Source organism: Theropithecus gelada, chromosome 12, assembly GCF_003255815.1.
Source record: "Theropithecus gelada isolate Dixy chromosome 12, Tgel_1.0, whole genome shotgun sequence".
NCBI classification, from domain to species: domain Eukaryota; kingdom Metazoa; phylum Chordata; class Mammalia; order Primates; family Cercopithecidae; genus Theropithecus; species Theropithecus gelada.
In genome coordinates, this window is record NC_037680.1 from 16,151,916 (window position 1) to 16,176,462 (window position 24,547).

Below are 24,547 nucleotides of genomic sequence, written 5' to 3' on the forward strand. Positions count from 1 at the left end.
AAAATACTGGCAAATGGAATTCAGCAGCACATCAAAAAGTTATCCACCAGGATCAAGTCGGCTTCATCCCTGGGATGCAAGGCTGGTTCAACATACACAAATCAAAAAACATAATCTATCACATAAGCAGAATGAGAGACAAAAACCACATGATTATCTCAATAGATGCAGAAAAGGCCTTTGATAAAATTAAACATCTTTTCTTGTTAAAAACTCTCAATAAACTAGGTATTAATGGAACATATCTCAAAATAATAAAAACTATTTATGATGAATTTACCCAACCAATATCATATTGACTGGGCAAAAGCTGGAAGCATTCTTGTTGAAAACTGGTACAAGACAAGGATGTCGTCTCTCACCACTCCTATTTAACATAGTATTGGAAGTTGTTGCCAGGGCAATCAGGCAATAGAAAGAAATAAAAGGTATTCAAATAGGAAGAGAGGAAGTCAAATCGTCTCTGTTTGTAGACAACATGATTGTATATTTAGAAAACCCCATCATCTCGGCCTAAAAACTTCTGAAACTGATAAGCAGCTTCAGCAAAGTCTCAGGATACAAAATCAATGTGCAAAAATCACAAGCATTCCTTTACGCCAACAATAGACAAATACAGAGCCAAATCATGAATAAACTCCCAATCCACAATTGCTACAAAGAGAATAAAATACCTAGGAATACAGCTAAAAGTGATGTGAAGAACCTCTTCAAGGAGAACTACAAAGCATTGTTCAAGGATGTAAGAGAGGATGCAATCGAATGGAAAAACATTCCATCCTCCTGGATAAGAAGAATCAATTTTATGGAAATGGCCATACTGCCCAAATTGATTTATAGATTCAATGCTATTCCCATCAAAATACCATTGACATTCTTCACAGAATTAGAAAAAGCTATTTTAAGTTTCATATCTAATCAAAGAAGATCACATATAGCCAGGACAATCCTAAGCAAAAGGAACAAAGCTGGAGGCATCATGCTACCTGACTTCAAACTACAAGTCTACAGTAACCAAAACAGCATGGTACTGGTACCAAAACAGACATAGAGACCAATGAAACAGAACAGAGACCTCAGAAATAACACCATACATCTACAACCATCTGATCTTCAACAAACCTGACAAAAACAAGCAACAGGGAAAGGATCTCCTATCCAGTAAATGGTGCTGGGAAAACTGGCTAGCCATATGCAGAAAACTGAAACTGGACCCCTTCCTTACACCTTACACAAAAACTAACTTAAGATGGATTAAAGACTTAAATGTAAAACTCCAAACCATAAAAACCTAGAAGAAAACCTGGGCAATACCATTCAGGACATAGGCATGGACAAAGACTTCATGACAAAAATGCCGAAAGCAATTGCAACAAAAGCCAAAATTTACAAATGGGATATAATTAAACTAAAAAGCTTCTGCACAGCAAAAGAAACTATCATCAGAGTGAACAGGCAACCTACAGAATGGGATAAAATTTCTGCACTCTACCCGTCTGACAAAGGTCTAATATCCAGAATTAACAAGGAACTTAAATGAATTTATAAGAAAAAAAAAACCACCCCATCAAAAAGGGGGCAAAGGATATGAACAGACACTTCTCAAAAGAAGACATTTATGCAGCCAACAAACATATGAACAAGTTAGGACCAAAAAACAAAAGCAGATGGACACTAAAACAACAGGTATAAAATGGAAATGTCCCTGACAAACAAGTATGGTCACCCTACTTATGAGGTCAGAAATAGATTTTATGTTCTAATTGACTCTTAAGGAAATAGTTGCATTATCGCCTCTTCTTAAACTTAATTTATTTTTGCTAGGAATCCAGCACACATGGGCTTACACTCTAGAGGGTGTTATGCAAACCAATGGTTTCCGTATGTCAGTTGTGATTCTAGCATTGTGTCCTCTATCAGTGCCCCAGGAAGAGGGACTGCCTGGCTGTGGACATGTTCCAGATTGTGCTAGATATATTTTGCCAACCAGGCCAACCTGAAATGTCTAGGTCCATCTTTGGAGGAGAGCTCATCAAGCCCTGAGGGAATATAATTGCATTTCAGTTATCTTTTTCAAAATGTCAAATTTGAGATCCTCAAATTTTTCATTTAAAATGTGTAGCTAGGTTAATATGAGGCAAGAATAGAAAATTTTGGTCTCTAGTCTTTTGGGAGCAAACTAGAATCTATTTCCCATTAGCCCACAGCTATTCTTATCAGGCTTTTGTCTTAGTTATCTTTTTTTTCCTTCAAAATGGTTGCTCAACAGAAGAATAAAAGGCTGTTCATGTCTTTTTAGTGTTTGTTATCTTTCTACTTCTTATATGAAGTAGTTAGAAGAACAAATATTGTAGCTTTAGACAAATGTGACTTAAACTTCAGGTATATCAATATCCCTTGAATGTCAACATAATCAAATCACCTAATCCAGTTGGGAATATTAATAATATCATGGAACTTGCTGTCAGGATAAATGAGATATTCCAGGTAAAGAGCCTAGCACAGTGTTTGGCAATTAGTAGGTGGCCAATAATAAATGGCAGCCATAGTTATCAATGAAGAAATACATGATTTTAAGTAGGTAGGGCAGGCTGTGAAGAAAATGGTCACATAAGTGACTTCATACTCTATTTCAGCTTCCTTCCCACTCTCCCTCCTTCCCTCCACACACACCATGTATGCCATCTCCTATTGCCAGTATTTGGGACTCTCATATGCTCCTGGACCACTGTCTTTTCCTAGTCTAGCATCTTCTATTCCTGGTTTATCTTCCTCATCTCTTTCCTTCCAGACCTCCCAGTCTTATGACCTCTGCTTTTGCTTCCTGCCATGTGCAACCTTGGAAAGGTTCTGTTAATGTCATTTATGCCAAATGTTAAAGACTAACATCATTTTCCTATGCTAATCTTGCCAGGAGGTATTTCCATTTTAATGAAGGTCAACATCATAACCTAATTGAATAAAAGTGCAAAACATAAGTTGGAGGTATCAGCAATAGGGAGAGAAGAGATTTTTTCAAGAGATGGACTCAAGATAACAATAAAAATAATGAACAGCTAACATTTATTCAGTGCCAACTTTATTTTGCACTGTGCATTATATGCATTACTTCATTTAACCCTCACAACTAATAAATTAGGTACTATTATTATTTTTATTTTTCTAATTAAAAAAATGAAGCTTGGAGAGGTAAAGCAAATTGCCCAAAGTTGTATATACCGAGTAAGTGAAGAAGACAGGTTTAAAACTCAAATCCATCTGATTATTGTCATCTCTCTTACACTATCCCTTACAGGCTGAATTTTCACCAGGGCAGGTATCTACTGACCCTTATAATCATTCTGTAGAGCCTAGTGCAGTGCCTGAAACATGGTATAATATGAATAATATATGTGAATAATATAATTATTATATTATATTCATATAATAATATGAATAATATAAGTATGAATAAATATCTGCCTTGCTCATAGTCACCTCACCATACCTTTCTGGAATCACCTCTTGCTTGGAGGCCCTGCCTTGCTCCATATTCTAAGAAATCCAGACTGCTGGTAGTTCCAAATACACTCTTCTATTTTCTGTGTGTGTGTCTGTCATCTTGTCCCCTGTATCTGCAATCCCTCACTTCCCCACAGTTTCTGGGCTAACTTCCATTTACCCTGAGAGTGACAGAGTTCACGAGTGATCTTCCCCCATGAAGCACCATCACCCTGGCCTCATCTCTCGTCCTCTCCCCACATGTTCTCTTCCCCTTTCCTACCTTGATTCAACTGAGCCAGGGCTATTTCTGTGTCTGCGTCACAGATAATAGGGTTTATGAGGGCAGATATCTGACATGTTTTTCTTCTTTATTTTACCTGACTTATTTGTACCCTTTTTTAATCTGACTTTTTTTTCTTGTACTCTTCTGGCCTAGCCTACTCTACCAATTCTGAGGTGCATTTTTTTCATATTTTAATACCTCTGATATTGATATGCTGTCCAGCTGATAAAATCTTAAAATTATAATTGACAGTGGCTTTTTTCTAACTTGGTGAAACAAAAATAAGGGTTAATTTCCTTCTACAATCAACAGCATCTTTGATTTGATGAAATATAGTGATAGATGTTAAAGATCATATGAACGAATGAATGGCACTCACAGCCCTCCTTGAGTCACATTACTATGCCTACTTAGAACCTAACTGTTCAGCATCACAGGCCTCATGGCAGGGCAGCAGTTGAACATTATTCTTTATTTATGCTAGGCTTTCCTAGTAAAGGTAGGGCAAATAATAAATCAGCTAAAATTGTTTTTAATCATTTCTTGCTGGAATGATGTGACCTGTCCCATATGTTTATCTTCCAGGTGAAATTGATCTTCAAATTGTCTCCAAAGTTCAGGCTCAATACCCAGGCGTTTGTATCAACAATGAAGTTGTTGAGCCAAGTGCTGAACAAATTGCCAAATACAAAGGTACCTGTAACTCCTGGTCCTCTACCCCAGATCCTATCCCAAAAGACTTAACTCAAATTGTTCCCTTGAATGATTAATAATATAGTTACTGTGGTATGCTTTTCATAAGCTTAGTGGGAGAAGAACTGAATTAGTTCTTGGCAGGCATGACTAAACATCTCAAAATGTGAACAGTGAATAATAAACTCCCTTTTCTATTGATGCTTAATCCATTCCCCAGTTGTCATCAATGATTACCTTTTGATGTTTATGCTTAGATAGAGATTCATTCATTGATCCAGAATTATTTAAACCAACCTTAAAGAGCTTATGTTTAGTGGGTTACAGTAAAAGTTCACAAACTTTTCCTGGCAAAGACCAAATAGTAAATATTTTAGACTCAGAAGGTCAGCCCAATCTCTGTCACAACTAATCAACCTGCCATGTGCCACAAAGGCAGCCAAAAAAAGGTAAACTAATGAGCATGGCTGTGTTTGAATAAAACTTTATTTGTAAACACTAAAATTTGAATTTCATATCATTTTCACATATGAAATAGCATCTTTCTTTTGTTTTTTTAAATCATTCAAAAATATAATGACGTGAAACATGAATGGCAGTGACACAAAATCAGGAAGTAGAACAATTTTTAGCTTACACTTCATACAAAAATAAGTAGCAGGCTAGATATAGTCCCTGGACAGTGGTTTGCCTACTCCTGAATTATACAAACATATCATCTGTTTCCAATTCACTTTCCATTGATAAAATTCACCCGTTGATTCTTCATTAATACTAAGACAATACAACCTATGTCTGCCCAGGGTTCTTGTAATTATTTCTTACTGACTCTTTCTTTCACCTCTAATTTCGTTAAATACTAGAAAAAAAGCAGTATGAACTCTCTGGTCTCCCAGACATAAGAAAGAAAAATGTTCTTTCTATCTGTTTGTATATAACATTGATTGCATTAAAATTCTAAATGGAAATGGGTTCCACATTTGCAATTAAAATTGATGGTGTGTCACCTCTTCTCTGTATTTTAGAGCTTGTAGCCAAGACATCAAACCTTGAGAATGTAAAGTTTGCTTGGCATAACGAGACATCATCTGAATATCAAAGAAGAATGTTGGAGAAAAAGGAGGTTCAAAAGTGGGACTTTATTCATATGATTCAGGTAAGAATATGTATTATAAAAAGAAGACTTTTCAGATATATATAATATAATGAATACCTACTATTCTAACTTTTAAAAGGAAAATGAAAATCTTGTGATTTCTAATTTTACAAGTGACCATGATCTGCCGAAATAAAGGATAAAGATGTTTATAATACTAAGATTCTCTTTAACATTCAAAAAACCAGTTTTCTCTAATCAAAATACCTCTACAGTTATCCATTGTTAAAATGTTGGCTTAATTCTTATTTCTTTTTTTGAGATGGGAGTCTCGCTGTGTCACCCAGGCTGGAGTGTGGTGGCATGATCTTAGCTCACTGTAGCCTTAACCTCCTGAGCTTAAGCAATCCTCCCACTCCAAGTTCCTGGTTAGTTGAGACCACAGGTGTGCACCACCACACCCAACTAATATTTTTATTTTTTGTAGGGCTGCGGCCATACTATGTTGCCCAGACTGGTCTTGAAATCCTAGGCTCAAGTGATCTTCCCACCTCAACCTCCAACAGTGTTGGAATTACAGGTGTGAGCCACTGCACCCAGTCTTTATTTTTATATCATTGAATGTTTATATAGAGATTTGAGAATGATAACATCATAACATATTCTCTAGTGACTCTAAAGGTTTGGGTGGACCAATGTCCCAGAGTGTTTCTATAGTGGACATATCGTCGAAGGGGCAGATTAAATGATGCCTCAGTTCGATAAATTTGTACTTCTATCATCCAGATCCAACAAACTGACTCACACATGTTATAGAAAAGGAGTGACTATTGAGTAGATAACATGGGGCTGGATTTCCAGAGATAACTAATATTTCTGAATAGCATAAGGGATGTATGGGTTTTGGACACTGTTACCATCGGGAAATGTACATATTTTGGCAATGCCACTTGATTAACAACAAAACACTATTTTTCTTCCTGGTCTACAATGATAGTCACCCCAAAAGAATAAACTTACTACAAGTCAAAGGAAGAAATACTCCGATTTTGTCATATACAGGCAATTCTATGTCTCTGCTTCGTTAGCTGATGAAATCTTTTGCCTGTCAGGTAGTACTTATCACTGTCCAGGATGCCAAGATATTTCTCTACCAGATTTGCTTTTGGTCCCATTTCCTCACATAACTGTTTTATAACTCCCCTCTCTCCTTACTACTCCTGCAATCTCTCCCAGATCATTCGTTCTGAACCGATGACCTCACTTCACAATGTATAGAGAAAATAGAAACTACCAGATAGAAACTCATTTTTCACCTGCTAACTTTGCAAACATAACTGCATTTGTGCACCATCTCCTTCTTCCATCTTACTGCAAAAACCTCCTTTTATCAAAAAACACTCCCACTGCTTAACCCTGGATCCCATTCTTTTCTCTGTTATAAATGTTGTGATTTCGGGAATCAACTTCTCTTTCCTATTTCTCTTAAAACTTCCATGTTTGTTCCTTCTTTCTTACAGCAATTCTGTTTCCCTCTGCATCTCTATCCTGTTCTTCTCTCTCCATCTCTGTCTACGCCCCATTTTTCTGTGCAGCATCTCTGCCTCTCTATTACTCACTATAGTCCTCACACTGTCATGATACTTTTACAACCTCACTGTTAATTCAGAAAATTTCACTGTCTATAAAAACAATTTAAGGGATCTTCTATGGGCCACCTCTGCATTTCTAGCCAGGTCATATTGCAGATTATTAGTCATCATATTGATTTGCTATATTTGGGTACCTGCCTATGGTCCCTGTGGTGGAAAATGTGGAGTGTGGCCCCTAAGGCACCATGAGCCATGCACAGGTCAGGTCCATTTTATTTCATTCATTCATATGAAAGAGCCATAGCTAAAGTACTTTTCTTTTGTGCAATGAATTCTCTAAGGACAAGCTATATGCAACATTGAATTCTTGTCCAACAAAGATGAAGATGAGATATAAGAAGTGTCTATGGGGGTGGGATCCAAAGATGCAAGCCATGGGGAACAATTTCCCATTGTCAATACCTAAGTCCAAGCTCTGTGTTGGATGGAAAGGCCTGTATTTCACTAGAGATTGGTCCATAATTATTAAAAATGGGTGGCCTGACCCCTAAACTCCCTGTGGCCAAGCAGATAACCTCATGCTTTATTTAGTCCAACTTCCTACAGAATCTGTCATCATCAGAGCCTGTCACATTTTCTGTGATTTTAAAAAAGCATCTGTGAGCATATGGAGAAGCTAGTGCAAAGGGCTTAATTGTAAAGCAACGTTCCATGAAATGGGATCTGTTTTTATGGTGCCGAAACCATTTTCTCCCAGAAGAACTGCAATTCACAAATTATAGAATAGGCATAGGATTCATGTCCCTATGTGGAATGGTGACTAAGTGTCTCCAGCTATAAATGTCTGTGCTATGGAAGCCAGAAAGGGTAAATTTAAAACCATTTCACTCTAGTCGAACAAATACCATACTTTTCCATTTCCCCAAATATTTTCTCACATTATTGTTCTATGTCTTCATGCAACGTCTTTTATTTTTAAATTTCTTAAGTGTTTTCTTCGATAAAAATTAACTCAACTAGAAAATCAAACTTTCTAGGAGTATCTAGCCCAAGCAATAAAGACTTCAACATAAAGAAGCATCTCATTTCTTTTTCCTCATTTCTAGATGCTGTATTATGTAAAAGACATCCCAGCTACCCTGAAATTCTTCCATAGTCTCTTAGGTACCAATGCTAAGATTCTCATTATTGTTGTGTCAGGTAAGTTATTTTCATTCAGCCTGAATTTAAAAACAGCAATAGTACATGTATGCATGGATCCCTGTGTTTGAAAGAAGCCTATATATTTTGTCTTCATTATGAAATTCTTGCCTTGGCCTCTAATCATCACCAACTAATTTTCACAGTATTAGGGAAGTCATTCACAACAGTTCTCAATTTAGAAGGTATAGTGGAATTAAACATTTTTTTACTTCTTTCTTTTGGTAAAATATGTCTTTCTCTTCTATATAAGAATCCTTTTTGTAAAGCTTAGAGTAAATTCAACTGACAAAAGATTTTAAATGAGACCAAAAATAGTAAACATTTATTTTATCTACTTTGTGCCATTTGAATGTTTCTTTTCCCTCTGTGATGTTTATTAATAAATAAAGGTTTAAATATTTCAGATATCATCAAATTTAATTAACTTGCATTCTTAGAGCCATGATCAACACTGCTTGCTATAGGTTTTTTCAAATCAAAAACATTTCATTTGTTGTGTTTTGTGTTGGTGTTTTATTTTCTAGGGAGGCATGTGAGCATGACCAGTTGCTGCCAGGGATCTAGTGTCACACAGAGAACACAAGTAAACATTTTTAGATAATGAAACATTGACATTGTTGAGGATAATATTTATTACTTCTTTCATTCAGTAATCTTTATGGATTGTCCACCAGTAGTTATGGGTTGATTTTAGTTACACAGCAGACTCTGTCTCCCTAAGGTTATACCAGACCCCATACTTGGACACTGTATGTCAAAAAATTGATTTGTTCTTAAATATGAAGAATTGCTTTAAAGATGGCAAACATGGTTATAGTTTGTAATCCTGGGTTTGACCTTTTGTGAAAGTTTGGCAATAGAGAGCTCCTGTACACAACCTCTCCCTGAAGGGAACATTTAGATACACTATTTTTATCTCTAATTCTAATTCATTAAAAATACTCATTCATGTGGGAGAGGTCTTACTTCCCATTTAGAAGGGCTTATGGAAACTGGATTCATCCTACTAACCTCTCTCTGAGCTAATAAAGTGCTATGAACTGCATTTAGAATTGCAAAGTAAACTTAGTTATCAACATTGTAGGCAGCCTATTCTTGATGATATTCATCAATCGTACAGAAAAAGCATTGTACACAGAAATAGCAATTCATTGAGAAGTCATATATTTTTTATCTTAGAATATGTTTAATCTCAATGGTAGGTCTAATCTCTTATTTATATTTGGTTTATTTCAACATATTTTCAGAAGTTAAGTATCTGAGCACCCAGAAGTTAGCTTTCTATGAGTATATATTACCAATAAGACAAAGCCAGCCTGAAGTTTAGAAGGGAGCATGAATAGTCCACATGTAACTGAAAAGTGACTAAGTGCCCTTATGGCTACAGTATTCTGCTGGCTGTATCATGAATGAATTAATTGATGATTATTGGCATCAAGAAGCTTGAAGACCAAAATAAACTCAATGAAATGTGTTGTATGTTAATACACGGAGAAAGAATACTGAGGCACTTCTAACTATGTGAATTTGGTCTCTGCATCTCAGTTTATTCAAGGGCTATTTCTGGAAACCATATCTGCATTATATTACATCTTTTCATATATGTGGTTCATGAGTACCATCTGTAAATAAACATTCATCATTTAAAAAATCAAAAGAAAGGGAGTAAAGACTCAAAAATCAGTTAGCTTTTTTAAAAAAGTATTTTGAGTCAAAAATTATTTAATCAATGTATTTGATGATGGAAATGTTTTATTCACTTTCTCAATATGCAGTTAACAATTCTTCATTACTGCTTATAGCACAGGAGACAGCTGTTCCAAAGAGGAAAACGTTGTTAATAGACACAAGAATGCAATGAATAACATTTGACAGATTATTAAAGAGATTTTGATGATCTCCTTCCTTACCATATGCACTTCTTAGAAGAGATTTACATAGCTATAGCCATCCATTTTTTCCTAAAAGAAAAACCACTTAGCAAAAGTAGAAGAAAGATTTAGATATTTTATTTGGGGTTTTCTGCTTCTCTTTCTTCTAAGGCTAAGAATGTCTTGGCTTTTTTTGCCTCTATTTGTCAGAATGCTAAGTAAATAAATTAATTAAATATAAGTTAATTTTTTAAAAACCCACTTTTCACATTAATGATTACTTTGCAGTGAAAAATAATTCTACCTGAAAAGAGAAATAGAATTGTGAACTATGTTGATCATTGTCATCAATTTAGTATAACTGGAATGTCCCCAGATTCTCCAGTCCTATGGGCATGTCATACTTAACTCTTAAACATCCAGAGTAAATGACGGAGCTCTCATTTCAAGTAACTTGGGTAATCCATCCCCTCATCACCATTCCTTTACTCCTGAGGATTCCTGGGGTCAGACTTAAATGTTCCTGGTGATTGCCATCCACTGCCTGCTCCAAGTTCAACTTTTGATTTCTTCTCTCCAAATCTTGCATGTGATGCATCTGCCCTTTCTCATCTTGTTTCACACTGCCCTAAACATGGACATAGTCCTACCTCCTTCCTTCTCCAAAACACCCTTCTTGCTTTTGACAGATGTTGAGACCTGTTGGGGAGAAAGAGGAACAAAGAACAGAATTCAGCATTAAGGTCCCACCGTGACTCTCTTTCTCACCTTTCTCTTGCTCAGTCTGGACTCCCTTCCATTGAACCTGTTCTCATAACTTCTCTCAGTCTTCCCTCATATCCTCTTAGTTCAGTGCTGAGATGCCACCTCCTCATTTTCTATTGCAACCCTCTTTTTTAACTTTTATTTTAAGTTCGGGGGCACATCTGAAGGTTTGTCACATAGGTAAACGTGTCCGGTGGGGGGGGGGGGTTGTTAAACAGATTATTTAATCCCCCAGGTATTAAACCCACTACCCAATAGTAATCTTTTCTGCTCCTCTTCCTCCTCCCACCCTCCTTCCTCAAGTAGACCTCAATGTCTGTTGTTTCCTTCTTTGTGTTCATCAGTTCTCATCATTTAGCTCTCACTTATAATTGAAAACATGCAGTATTTGGTTTTCTGTTTCTGCGTTAGTTTTCTAAGGCCAATAGTTTCTGGCTCCATCCATGTCCCCGGAAAAGATATGATCTCATTTTTTTTTATGACTGCATAGTGTTCCATAGTGTATATGTATCACATTTTCTTTAACCAGTCTGTCACTGATGGGTATTTAGGTTGATTCCATGTCTTTGCTATTGTGAATAATCTTGCAATGAACATTTATGTGCATGCGTCTTTATGATAGAAAGATTAATATTCCTCTGGGTATATACCCAGTAATGGGATACTAAACTATACTATAGGGGGGTACAGTAACCAAACAGTATGGTACTGGTACCAAAACAGGCACATAGACCAATGGAACAGAATAGAGAAACCAGAAATAAGGCCACACACCTACGACCATCTGATCTTTGACAAAGCTGACAAAAACAAGCAATGGGGAAAAGACTTCCTATTCAATAAATGGTGCTGGGATAACTGGCTAGCCATATGCAGAAGATTGAGGCTGGACTCCTTCCTTATACTCTATACAAAAATCAACTCCCTATGGCTTAAAGACTACCCAAAACTATAAAAACCCAGAAGACAACCTAGGCAATACCATCCTGCACATAGGAACAGGCAAAGATTCCATGACAAAGACACCAAAAGCAATAAAAACATTGGCAAATGGCATCTAATTAAACTTAAGAGCTTCTGTACAGCAAAAGAAACTATCAACAGAATAAACAGACAACCTACAGAAAGGGAGAAAATATTTGCAAACTATGCGTTTGACAAAAGTCTAATATCCATCATCTATAATGAACTTAAATTTACAAGAGAAAAAGAACCCCATTAAAACGTGGGCAAAGGACATGAATAAACACTTCTCAAAAGAAGACAGAGATGTGGCCAACAAACATTTGAAAAAAGCTCAGCATCACTGATCATTAGCAAAATGAAAATCAAAACCACAATGCAATACCATCTCATACCAGTCAGAATGACTATGTATTAAAAAGACAAAAAAATAACAGATGCTGATGAAGTTGTGGAGTAAAAGGAACACTTATACATTGTTGGTGAGAGTGTAAAGTGGTTCAACCACTGTGGAAAGCAGTATGGCAATTTCTCAGAGAGTTAAAAGAAGAACTACCAGTTGACCCAGCAACCCTCTTATAGGGTAGTTTAATTTCCTTTTATTCTATTTCTGTCACCTAGATAAACCTGTGCATACATGAACTTGTCTTAATAACAACACATTTCCCTGAGATAAATTATTTTGCTCGCCTCCCTGAGATGAGCCTCATCTCATTCATAAAGCATCAGAAGAAGAGTTCAGTTCATGTCTATCTCCCTCAGATAAGGTATATGATGAAGGTGACTGTAGTTTCCTATTTTTTAAAAATAGCAATAGTTGCTTTGTTATATTAACATACCCAATACAAATATATTGGTTAGCTTTTGGAAAAATAGATAAAATCTAGTTTCCAACATTGGGAACAAATTTGATCCCAAGAAATTTCTAATCAGACATTTTCATATCCATGTCAGTGAACAAAATAATTCTTTAAACCCCATTTTTCATTTACTCAACAGATTGAAACATTTCCTAAAGTTGAATATTGACCTAGAACTTGGAATATCTATACCACATTGGTTTACACTAGGTTCTGTTTTTATCAAGATTCTTTGGGTCACATTCTCAATGGAATTTGCCTCATAATTACCTAAAAGGGAAGATGCTTCTGTGTATGTTCATTTGTTGCAGGGTAATATTGTCATCCATAGCTGCTCTGCAATGCACAAAACTGAGTACTCATGGTATACAGGGAGGCATATAGGGAGATTCATCTCTGTTCCTAGATCTTTGTAAAGACTTTGGCACAGAGACAATACTCAGTAAACATGTTTTAATTGAACTGACTAATTGTTTATTATTTCTGCCCTATGATATCAGAACTACAATAAGCTCTGAACATACATCCAAGGAAAAAGAGTATATTTCAACTAAAACTGACTTGATGAAATCAGAGAACACAGGAATTTCTGGATATTTGCAGATGGAGTTTAATAAATAGGAATAAAAGACTCAATAAAAAAGACACACACACACACACACACACACACACACACACACACACAGCAAATGGAAGCAGCCAGACAAAAGCAATGAAGAACAACTAAAACTAATTAGGGAAAGAAAAATAAATTGAAATCAGAATTAAATGACAACATTTACTGGTCAGCTTATTGAAATTTATGTTGCTTGATGGAAATCAACCTTTCCTCTGTGTTTGTAAATATCTATTACAGAATTACCCCAACTCAAGAGATAGTCATTTAGTGATAACTAGTAGAAGTTCCTGATAATGGAGATGAAAGAAATTTGATCTGGGGATAAAAAAGAAGAGACATAAGAACAAGGGAGTTGGATTTCTCAAAAAAATGTGGAGTATCCCACACTAAAATTGTATCAAAGAAATGTTTTTTCTGCAAATGTTATAGCCAAACATCAATTGGGAGGGTTGCTATTTAAAAGGCAGCCTGTCTGGTTAAGGGAGATGAGCCAGAAGGAGATCTCCTTCTGAAGAAGAAGATTCAGAGACTGAAGCTTCTGTCTGTCCTCTCCTTACCTGAGTAAGGAAGGAGGCAAATCATTGTGTGTTATTTTTAACGCAGTGAAAAAAAAAATCTGGTTTACATCATGTTGAAAACAAAAGTAACACCATATGTTGTGCCCACCGAGAGCCATTATGATAATGCATCAGTCGGGAAGTGCATAATTGCTCAGCTCAGAAATGACACCAAGTGACATCACTGACACCAGCACATTTTCTGCAGTTAGTGTTTGGTTCTTTTTTCTCTGCCAGGTTAAAAATAATAATAATGATGATAACAGAGCCTCTCTTCAGCCACCGAAATGCTGATTTTCTTGTAATGTCTTGTTTGCCGGCAAACTCTTATTTAGGAAGACAATTCATTGTCTTTGGAATAAAATATTTTGTAATAAATACTCACAGCCCTCATTTATTTTCATTGAATGGAAGTTTTATTCTTTCTACTTCATTCCAATTCCACCTTCTCCTAGAGCATATCCTATAGTTACCTCTCCCTCTTCTGAAATATAAGTAGAACATCAATTATCCTAGGCTATTTATTATTTAGCCTATTATTTGTCTTGGTTCATCTCTTGGGTTGAATTAAATCTGGGAACTTTAGCTTAATCCATGCATGAGAGTCAAGGGTCTTTGAGCATTCTATAATCATATGCAGAACTGTGTGGGTATGTATTGTTTGTGTATTTTTCTGGAGAGTCAGTTACTCTCACTAAATCATAAAGGGGACTTGGGAACCAAAAGTAGCTCAAGACATTTAATCCTAGAAGCACAAAGAAGGTGTAAGTTGTCTCTCATACTGCTTTTCCCAAATCCAGTTTAACACTTCAGTAATGTTAACTAATGTGTCATGGTTCTAAGGGCCTTTACTTTATTAGCTCAGTGAATCCTTGTAGCAGTCTATGAATGGATTATATTATCACCCCTGTTTTACAGATGATAAAACTGAGACAGGTTCATAAAGTTGGTAAGAGGGAAAGCCAGGCTTCATACTCAGGCAATTGGGTTTTAGAGACCATGCTCTTTATTACTGCCTGTACTGACTGTGTATGTAATATGCATGTATTAGAAGGCCCATAAATAGAAACTCATTATTATTGTAGATTTCTGAATAGCAGGTTTGCTTTTTTAGTCTCAAGATTACAATCAGTGGAAATGCACTAGCAGACTAATTCATGTATTTTATAAGCACTTATTACACATCTTTCATCTGCTTACCATTGTGCAGTAATTCACTTAAATTATCTCATGTAATGCTTGTAGTTGCATTCAAGGTAAGTAAGATAATCCGCATTTTACAGATGAGGAAATTTAAGTTCTGAGAGGCTCATCTCACAAGCCTCATCTCGTTCATAAAGCATCAGAAGAAGAGTTCAGTTCATGTCTGTCTCCCTCAGATAAGGTATTCCTTAGCTTCTCTGCAGGGTTAGAATTTCAGTTAAATACTACAAACATTACTAAAGGGTCTTCTGAACTTGGGGACAAGATTTATAGAAATCCACCTAGTTATTGTCAGTCCAAGGCAGCATCTTTTTTTATATAGAGACGAGAGTAAACAATCATTTATTTGAGAAAATCATCATTACTGTGCTCTTTTTTTCCATTTTAATTTTTACTGTTAAAGATTCTTGTCTGAATTCCAGACTAATAACTACCTTTCTCATGTCACCACCTGAATATCCACTAGGTATCTCAAATCTATATTCCTGAAACCAGAGGCCTGATGATACAAAACTGCTCGTCCCTCATTCTTCTCCTCTCCAATAATGGCAATTCTGTCTTCTCAGGCTCCTACGCAGAAATCACTGGGGTCATCACTGATTCTTCCCATTTACCCATATCCTACTTCCAAACTGTTGGCAAGCCTTGTTGGATCTAGGAGTATAATACATAAAAACTCCCACCACTTCTCTTCACCTCCCAGCTCGCTGGTCTATGGGACCTGCCCCCACCTATCCCCAGGTGATTATAGTAGCCTTCTCACTGTTCTCCCCACCTCTGCCCTTATGCTCCAGTACTCTCTTCTCATCTGTGTGGCCAGGGTGACCTTATTAAATGTATATTGAGTCATCCTAATGTGCTGTTCCATACAGAAACCATGTTTTGGTAGTGAAGTTGAAACTGAAATTAATTTAAATGAATGCAACTTAAAATTCAGGTCTTCAGTCATACTTGAAACTCAAGTCCTAAGCCACCTTTCAAGTGCTCCATAGCAACAAGTGGTGAGTGACAATCCTGCTGGACAATGCAGATATAGAATGTCTCCATCGGTTCAGAAAGTTCTATCAGACAGCATTATGGTGGTTTCCCATTGGGCCCCAAGTGATCTGGCTCCTTCATCCACTCCCCACCCCTAATCTTTCCAACCTCATCTCCTTCCCCTCTGCCCTCACTCATTCAGCTCCAATTTCACTGGCTTCCCAGCTAGTTCTTTAACGGGCCAAGTATCATCCTGCTTCAGTGTCTTCTGGAGTGTCAGCTTCATCTGTCTCCTGGAGTCATCTTCCACCTGATATCTTCATGGCTTGCTGTCAGGTCTCTGCTAAAATATCAGGTTATTAGAGAGATTCTGTGACCACCCTAGTTAAAACAGCAACCCATCAAAGTCTTTAACCCTCTTAGCACTTACTCAGATTACTTTTTCATTTAGCATTTATCACCATATATTTACTTATTTTTCTCTCTCCTCCCGTACTCCTTGAAATATGAGCTGCACAAAGGACAAGATTATTATTTTGTTCTATTCTAAGCATCTAGTGTACTTTCTGGCAGACTGCAAATGAAAGAGAGAATAAATGAAAGCATGAATTGTGTTTTATTGCACAGGAAGCAGTGGCTGGGACAAGCTGTGGAAAAAGTACGGATCACGCTTACCCCAGGATGACCTGTGCCTATATGTCACATCAGATGACCTCACTCAGATGCTGGACAACCTAGGGCTTAAGTATGAGTGCTACGACCTTTTGTCCACGTTGGACATATCTGATTGCTTTACTGATGGTAATGAAACTGCAGACCTGCTTTGGGATTTTTTGACTGAAACCTGCAACTTTAATGCCACAGCACCACCTGATCTCAAAGCAGAGCTTGTGAAAGATCTACAAGAGCCTGAATTTAGTACTAAGAAAGAGGGGAAGGTTCTTTTTAATAATAATCTGAGTTTCATAGTGATTGGGGCATAATTATCAATCACAAAAGTATATTCAAAAATTATATTTTGAACAACTCTGATTGCTCATTTATTTCCATATTAAAATTACAAACACATACATTAATGTAGATAAAGCACTGTTTGGATATGAGAAGTAGTGAATTTCAAGACATTATTGGACTTCCATTTGGAATCATATGGGACACTGCTGGTCTTATCCTGTCCCTCCTCCAGGAAGAGAGACCACATGCAGGCTCAACATAACATAACCTAGAAAAATTAGATGACTGAATTTCTATGGCATATTGATAATAAAATTCATTCCATTTGCTGATTGTGTGAAATTTTCTAGAATAATAATAAAATATATACTATAGATTTTTTATTAGTGAAGTATGCACTTATCAATACTTTGAACACAAAGCCTGTGTTACTGATTTGGCCATTTTGTGAAGAAATATTTCTCTTTGTACATTCTTCTATTGTACTTTTTATCTCACTTTTATTAATTTTTATGAGTAAGCACCTTTAGAATATTAAAAATTAATTCTTTATCATGTGTTGTCATTTCTTCCCATTGTGTTTCTCTTATAATTTTATCTGTGAATTCATAGCTTTTTGTTTGTATTTTTGATATACTGGAGTTTTCTATTATATTCAGCCAAATTTTTTAAAGTCTGGGCTTTGACACATTTTAAAAGAGCTTCTAAAACCAAGGTTTTAGAATACTAACATTTTATCAAAATATTATAGTTTTGTTTTTTTCAAAAAATGAAATCTTTAATATGTTTGAAATTTAGGTAAGTATAACAGTGAGAACAAACTGTTTCCCCTCAAAATAATAGCCAGATGTATAAACAAAATTTATTGAAGAACAAAAAAACACAAAACTAAAACCTGTTCTAGCTTAAAATGCACCTTTTACCAGATTTCTAGGAATTGCATAAATGCAAGATTCTAGAAAACCTTCAATGCATTTTGATACTTTATAGTTTCTTATGTCACTCTTAAGACCTCCTGTAAGACCAAGAGTCATTTGGACTGTAGGATTTCAGGGGGGGTTTGAAAACATATTTGATGTTTCTTATTTTTAATAATAACCCTCTATCATTTTTTACATAAACAGTACATATCTTTAGATAAGTAAATAGCTAATTTAATAATTAATAAATAAATATTTTAAGTATGCAAATAATTAGTACTCCCTGTCAGAAACAAAACAAAAGTAAGGTTTTACTAAACAGCTCATGAGCCCTCATTCTGCCAATGAGGAAGCCTTCAACCCGGTGTGATACTCACTCTTTCATGTAATAGGACTTCCATGTAATGCTGATGTATAATCACTCTAAAAACTTAAGCGACTCCTCTCAATCACCTAGTTTATCCCCAGGGAATATACTGGCATAGAGAGCCTATTTACACTAATAAGTTAGCAAGCTTTGTTGTTCATAATAAGTAAGATGGACTTGCATTGCTCTCTCTTTTTTTTGGACAACTTCATCAATGATTTTTGAATTATATGTTCCAACAAATGAAACGACAGGTCTCCAATCAGATTCCTGAGTATGAACACTGAATCATTAATCATACTGATATGTGCTACTGACAAAGGAAATCTGTGAGGCACATATGATTGATGGGTATGGGGCCATGAAGACCTGGAAGAGCTTCACCAGAAATATGGAAATCAAGACTTTACAGAGTCTTTTGTATAAAGCACACGTGCAAAAACAAACAAAAATAGAACTAACAATCCTATTGAAAGATGCAAAACAATTGCAGTCCATAGATTGGTGTTTGTAAATATGGCCTTTTTCTCGTCCTTGTTAAACCTTTAGTATACAAGGATAAATAAATTCTCACCTGCTTAATTTTAATGCAATTGAAACACACAGCTTTTTTAAAGACAGAAATTCCCGTGAAAACCTACTAGTTAGCAATGAGAAGCTATATAATTTCAAGGGATAAACCTATCCCTGATTTCTTCTTGCACTGTATGATATTACCAAAATTTGGGGCAGTCACATACTGACTTTTCAGGTTTGTTCTTGTGTTTCAGAAAAAAGTGCTCAGGGTGAATTTGGAATGTTGCTTTATGTATCATGGATCTCTCAGTGTTTAACATGGTGCCTTGCATACGGTAAATGCTAAGTAAAGGGGCATCAATGAATTCTTTCCTTCTCAAACATTTATTTTGTACCTTGTATGTTCATATTATTATTATAAACAGAGCTCAAGAAAGCCAACAAAGTTACATGTTGCCATTAGTATGAGTGTAAACCTTAACTTATTTAGGACTCTTTCAGACACTTTTTTTTGCACCTATTGTTAGGGCATATTGCCAAAACCCAAAGTGAAAGCATGATATGGAGCACAGCATTTTAGGGCTTGATATTTGCTTATTATAAAAATTGGTGACTTTCTTAATTAAAAACCCTGCCATTCTGGGCCATAAAAATTAAGTAATTTCTAATGCACATCCATAAAAAGAGATGCAAAGGCCATAGAGAATACTAGATCTTAAGTCTGTGGAACTGCACAGACCCAAATGTATATTTAATGTATTTTAAATGTTTGTTTAATGAGAATAGCTTGCACATAATACTTTATTATTGAAATCATATTTGTATGTGTCACCTCATCAGAATGTTACTTCTAAGAAAATGTGAACTTCTTGGGAAGTCCCACAGTGGAGTGAGTGGATTAAAATAACCTTGTTAAATAAAGCTGAAAAGCCGGACTTAACTGGGTACAAATTCTGGTTGTATTAATTACTCACCAAGTGACATTAGGTACTTTATTTTCTCTCTATTCTCATATTTCTTCATCTGCAAAATGAAGTGAATCATAGTATCTACCTCAGAAGATGGTTATGAGAAGCCCAGGAGTTAAGCTTCATAAATATGCACATAAAGTGTTAGACTCATCAGGAATACTCAAAAATATTAACCACTGCTGTTATTAGTTACTCATGGAAACTCAATACAAAATGCAGAGTAAATAAAAAGGTTAAGGAAAATTACAACTAAGGCCAGAGAGCTAGTACTTGTAGGATCTGGCCTAGTTTCTGACCTTGAGATTCTTAGCCACAGGAAGATGGCCTCTGTGTCTTTCAGAGCTAAGCTGGTCGTCTGAGAGACTCAACGTGCCTTCAGGATTGCACCATCCAAGCCCCAACTTAAGGGATCTGCCTCCCTTAGTTATCCATGCTCTAAGTGCCTGTGCTCAGTACTATGTGAAATGGCCCCATCTCAACCCTGCCTAATGAGACTATCCAGCTGTCACATGGATAGAAACCTATAAGCAGAAATTGATGAAACTGTCTTTCTGAAAATTATGAAATGCATCCATTAAAAATTCTCTTAAAAATTTGAAACTACAAATCTGGGGCAATGAGACATTCATTCACTTATTCGTGATATATACAGTTAATCAGTATCTATTGAGTTCCTCTTAGGTGTGAGGGAGTTTTCGAAGCAAAGGACATATCACAGGAAAACAACAAGGAAGTTCTAGACCTCATTGACCTGATTTCTAATGGGTGAAATAGACAAAAAGTAAATATATGGCAGAGAATGATAGGTGGTATTAAGAAAATAAAAGTAAATAAGGGGAAAAGAGTACCAGATGGTGTAATATTAAGTGGAGTGATCAGGGAAGCTATCTTTAAACAAATGAGATTTGAACAGAGATTGAAATGCAGTGAAGGAGCAAACCATGCATAGAGTTGGGAGAAGAGCATTTGAAGAAGTGCGAACACAAAGGCCCTGAAGTGGAAATGAGCTGGACATATCTAAAGGACAATAAGGAGGCGAGTTGGCTTTCTATAGTAGCTGAACTGAAGGGTCCTAAGATAGATTCAAGTCTAGAGTCGCCACTGTGGGCCACATGTGGGAGGACCTCACTGGGTTGCCATGGTTTGAAGGTGAGGCATGGAACCAACTTGCAGAGAGAATGAGAGATGCCAGGAGTGTAAGACCACATGGGCTTGGAATGGGAAATGAGCTTTGGCTGTCTCAAGGAAGGGTCCTTGCAATTTCTATTCCCGTCTGTGTCTAACCTGAAAACAAATACCATTTTCTCCAAGTGTCCTTGTGGATGTCTGCTTCTTGCCTCCCAAATGTCTTAGGTAGAGCAAAATAGAAGATATTATTTGGTTCTTACCTCATGAATTAGAAAGATTATTTATTATTATCCTAGTTCATAGGTGAGGAAACTGAGATACTAATACATTGAACAATTTAACCCAACTCCCAAAGCAAGTTGATAACAGGAAATTAGTCAAACCCTATATCTACCGACTCACACTGTATGTCTACATATTGGACAAGTTAAATATGTGATAATCATTCATCTTAGACTCAGAGTATGACTTCATAGAACTAAATTACCATTGCCCCCAAATATCCACTTGCACATTGAAGGGGATCTGATCATAAAAGGGAAGAAGAAGCAATTAGAGGATCAGAGTACTATGAAAAAAAATCACCTCCTTGAATAATGAGATAGGACTCTTTCTAAATACTACACTTCACTAACAAGTTCATTTTAAGCTTGTCATAAATATCTGATTTTTCCATCCCATTGCCTTGACTTTTGCCTGTATTTCTCTGCCTTACCTCCTACCAGGTCCCAGACATCACCAATTTCATGTTTAAATTATCTGTCATCCATACCCTAGCTCCCCTATGATACATAAACTGTGCAATACACATCCATAGTACGCGATCAACTAATGCAGGATAGTTAAAGCTAAGGATCCTGTAATCCATTTCTCAATATGATATACACCATAAAAAGGCAACTGCAGTAAAAGGGGGGTTGATTTAAGAGGCTCCCTGGCTAATGACAGTCACAATTTCTAAATGTGCCAAAAATTAATTAGGACTCTGAGTCAGACTGTAGTAATCTCTGTGGCAATGGATTAATAAATACAACAAGACACTGTTCTGGAGGCTGCACTGACACACGGGGATACTCTGTATAAGCAGTGTCTTTCCATGATCATATTCTTCTCTTGAAGAATTATCTGTGTTTCCTGATTTGTCCTAATGATACTTGAAGGACTTTGCAAACAACCTGCTTAGGATAGAAAATGTTTAAATAAATCACAGGAGCCATCAGGTATAGTCCAAGTTTGGTGAGTTCTCCAAAGACATTTGCTATAGAAGATGCAGAAAAGTGTCAGTACCTTTATTTATGTTCTACAGCTAATTTCATGCTAATTTCATTTCTATACTGTGATTCCTTTTTCTGCATGTGTTGATACATGAGTTTCATGAGTTAATTCTCTGGTTTTCAATGCAGGCAGACTGGACATAAATCCCAGGGTTTTGTAGAAGAGGCAGTTGTTCCATGCTGCTTGTTATGAGCATGAGCACACTGCAGCCTTAGCTTATTTATCAAGATATTGCTGCCATGCTGCACATTTCCCAACAGACTTCATCTACCCCACAATAGCCTTTAATGGAAGGTGCATTACCCTCCTCGTGGTTTGTTTATAATTATTTTTATTAGGGTTTTTATTTCTCCAGGACTGACTGGGAGAAGAGTTTGGACTTATTCCTCATTGTATAAGTTACCCAGGCAAGGAAATTAGCCAGTGCTTACTAATCCAGGAGAAGCCTCATGGCATGAATTTGTTTGGGCAAGGTTGGCAACTGTTGAGTTTCCCATCTGTGTGTCCTAGGAATGGTGGAGCAAAAACTGGCTCTTCAGGTTGGCTGCTTCCTTCTGTTTTCTTTGGCCAATCTAATTCATAGTTTCCAGCTTGAAAAAGAGTTAATCATGGAGGAAGATTATTTGCTAAATAAAACAGACCATAGGGGATTTAAAAGACCCCATTTTAATAATAGTTAACATTTATTGAGGGCTTATTATGTGTCGTACTCATGTTAAGTGTTTATAGGCATTATACAATGTAATCCTCATAACAAGCTTATGAGTGAGTTAGTTACAATTTCTATTCCAGTTTCACAAAGAAGGAAACTGAGGTTTAAATTGTATATTAAATTATATAATGTGTGCCACATTCTCACATCTGGAGGAGCCAGAATTCTGATACACACGAATTAACCCCAGGGCCATGTTCATAACCACTACATTTTGCTGCCTTTAATGTTGACCTTCATTGACTCTCTGTCCCTTTTCCTCTTCTTTAAGTTTCATATAGGAATTATCTCCTAGCTTCTTAATTTGTATTCTATTTCCCAGGATGGATCTCACCTGGTCACTCTAGTATAAAGATAGTACCTGTTTGACTTGATCAGCTTTGGCCCAGAATATATTATCTTCAAGAGGCAAAATACATTATCTTCAAGAGGCAACTCCTGTATGACTGTGGCTTGGTCTCTTGGGCAAGAAAGAACAATCTCAGCGAACCGATCCATTATTTTGAGCTTGTATAAACGTATCCTCAGTTACTGAGTATCTGATAACAAGAGCCTATTTTATTTTATTTTTATTTTTATTTATTTTTTATTTTATGAGACGGAGCTTGCTGTGTTGGCCAGGCTGGAGTGCAGTGGTGCAATCTCGGTTCACTGCAAGCTATACCTCCCAGGTTCACATCATTCTCCTGCCTCAGCCTCCCAAGTAGCTGGGACTACAGGCACCCGCCACCACGCCTAGCTATTTTTTTTTGTATTTTTAGTAGAGACAGAGTTTCCCCTTGGTAACCAGGATGGTCTCAATCTCCTGACCTCGTGATCCGCCCGCCTCAGCCTCCCAAAGTGCTGGGATTACAGGCGTGAGCCACTGCGCCTGGCTGCAAGAGGCTTTTTAACAGCAAATATTGAGCCCAGTGTAGCTCCAGCTGGACAGAGTTGTGAGGTGAGGTGGCAGAGACTAGCCCCCTCTCCCTTCTTTCTATTGTAGTAGAATGTCTAATTTTTAACTAGCTACAAGCCTGCCCAGATAAGACTACATTTCTTATACGCCCTTGGAGTTTGATATAGCCATATGACTAAGTTCTAGACAATAGAATGTGAGAAGAAATAACACAATTTGTGGATCATGATGACAAAGGAAGAGATAGCTTCTCCTCTTCTACTTTCTTTCCTACTGGATGGCTGGAATGTTACTGTGGTAGTCAGCTATGTCAGACCATGCAGACAAGGACAGCAGCACCCTTGGAAATGTGGCGGAACAAGGTACAAGAAGCCACATCCCTGGACCTGACAGAGCAGAGTTGCCATTTTGGGGTGGACTGCCTGCCCTCTGAGTGTTACCTGAGAGAGAAAGGTCATTCTACCTTGTACATACGACGTTAACTTTCTTAGAGTTACAGCAGCTGAAACCACGCCCAAACTACCATAGGTAGCTTAATCTGACCCATGTATTTCCCATCTGTTTCAGAATCTTTTTTGTAATCCGCAAAGGAAGCCAAAAGAAATATTATGAAAATGGTAAAAAAAAAAAAAAAAAAAAA

At 36.6% G+C, this 24,547-nt stretch overlaps 1 protein-coding gene across 1 annotated transcript; it reads left to right on the forward strand.

Annotated features, from left to right (window-relative positions):
- Positions 1 to 1,862: 1,862 nt before the first annotated feature.
- Positions 1,863 to 19,382, forward strand: LOC112636474 (histamine N-methyltransferase-like). The gene is made up of 5 exons (XM_025405177.1): positions 1,863 to 1,881; positions 4,352 to 4,459; positions 5,485 to 5,615; positions 8,254 to 8,347; positions 16,794 to 19,382. Exons 1-5 carry the CDS (start codon positions 1,863 to 1,865, stop codon positions 17,147 to 17,149), a joined length of 708 nt encoding a protein of 235 aa, XP_025260962.1. The 3' UTR covers positions 17,150 to 19,382.
- Positions 19,383 to 24,547: the final 5,165 nt, after the last annotated feature.

Coding starts and splice junctions, on each gene's coding strand:
- LOC112636474 (XM_025405177.1), top strand. Junction 4,460..5,484: donor ACAAATTGCCAAATACAAAG/GTACCTGTAACT, acceptor TCTGTATTTTAG/AGCTTGTAGCCAAGACATCA. Junction 8,348..16,793: donor TCTCATTATTGTTGTGTCAG/GTAAGTTATTTT, acceptor TTTATTGCACAG/GAAGCAGTGGCTGGGACAAG.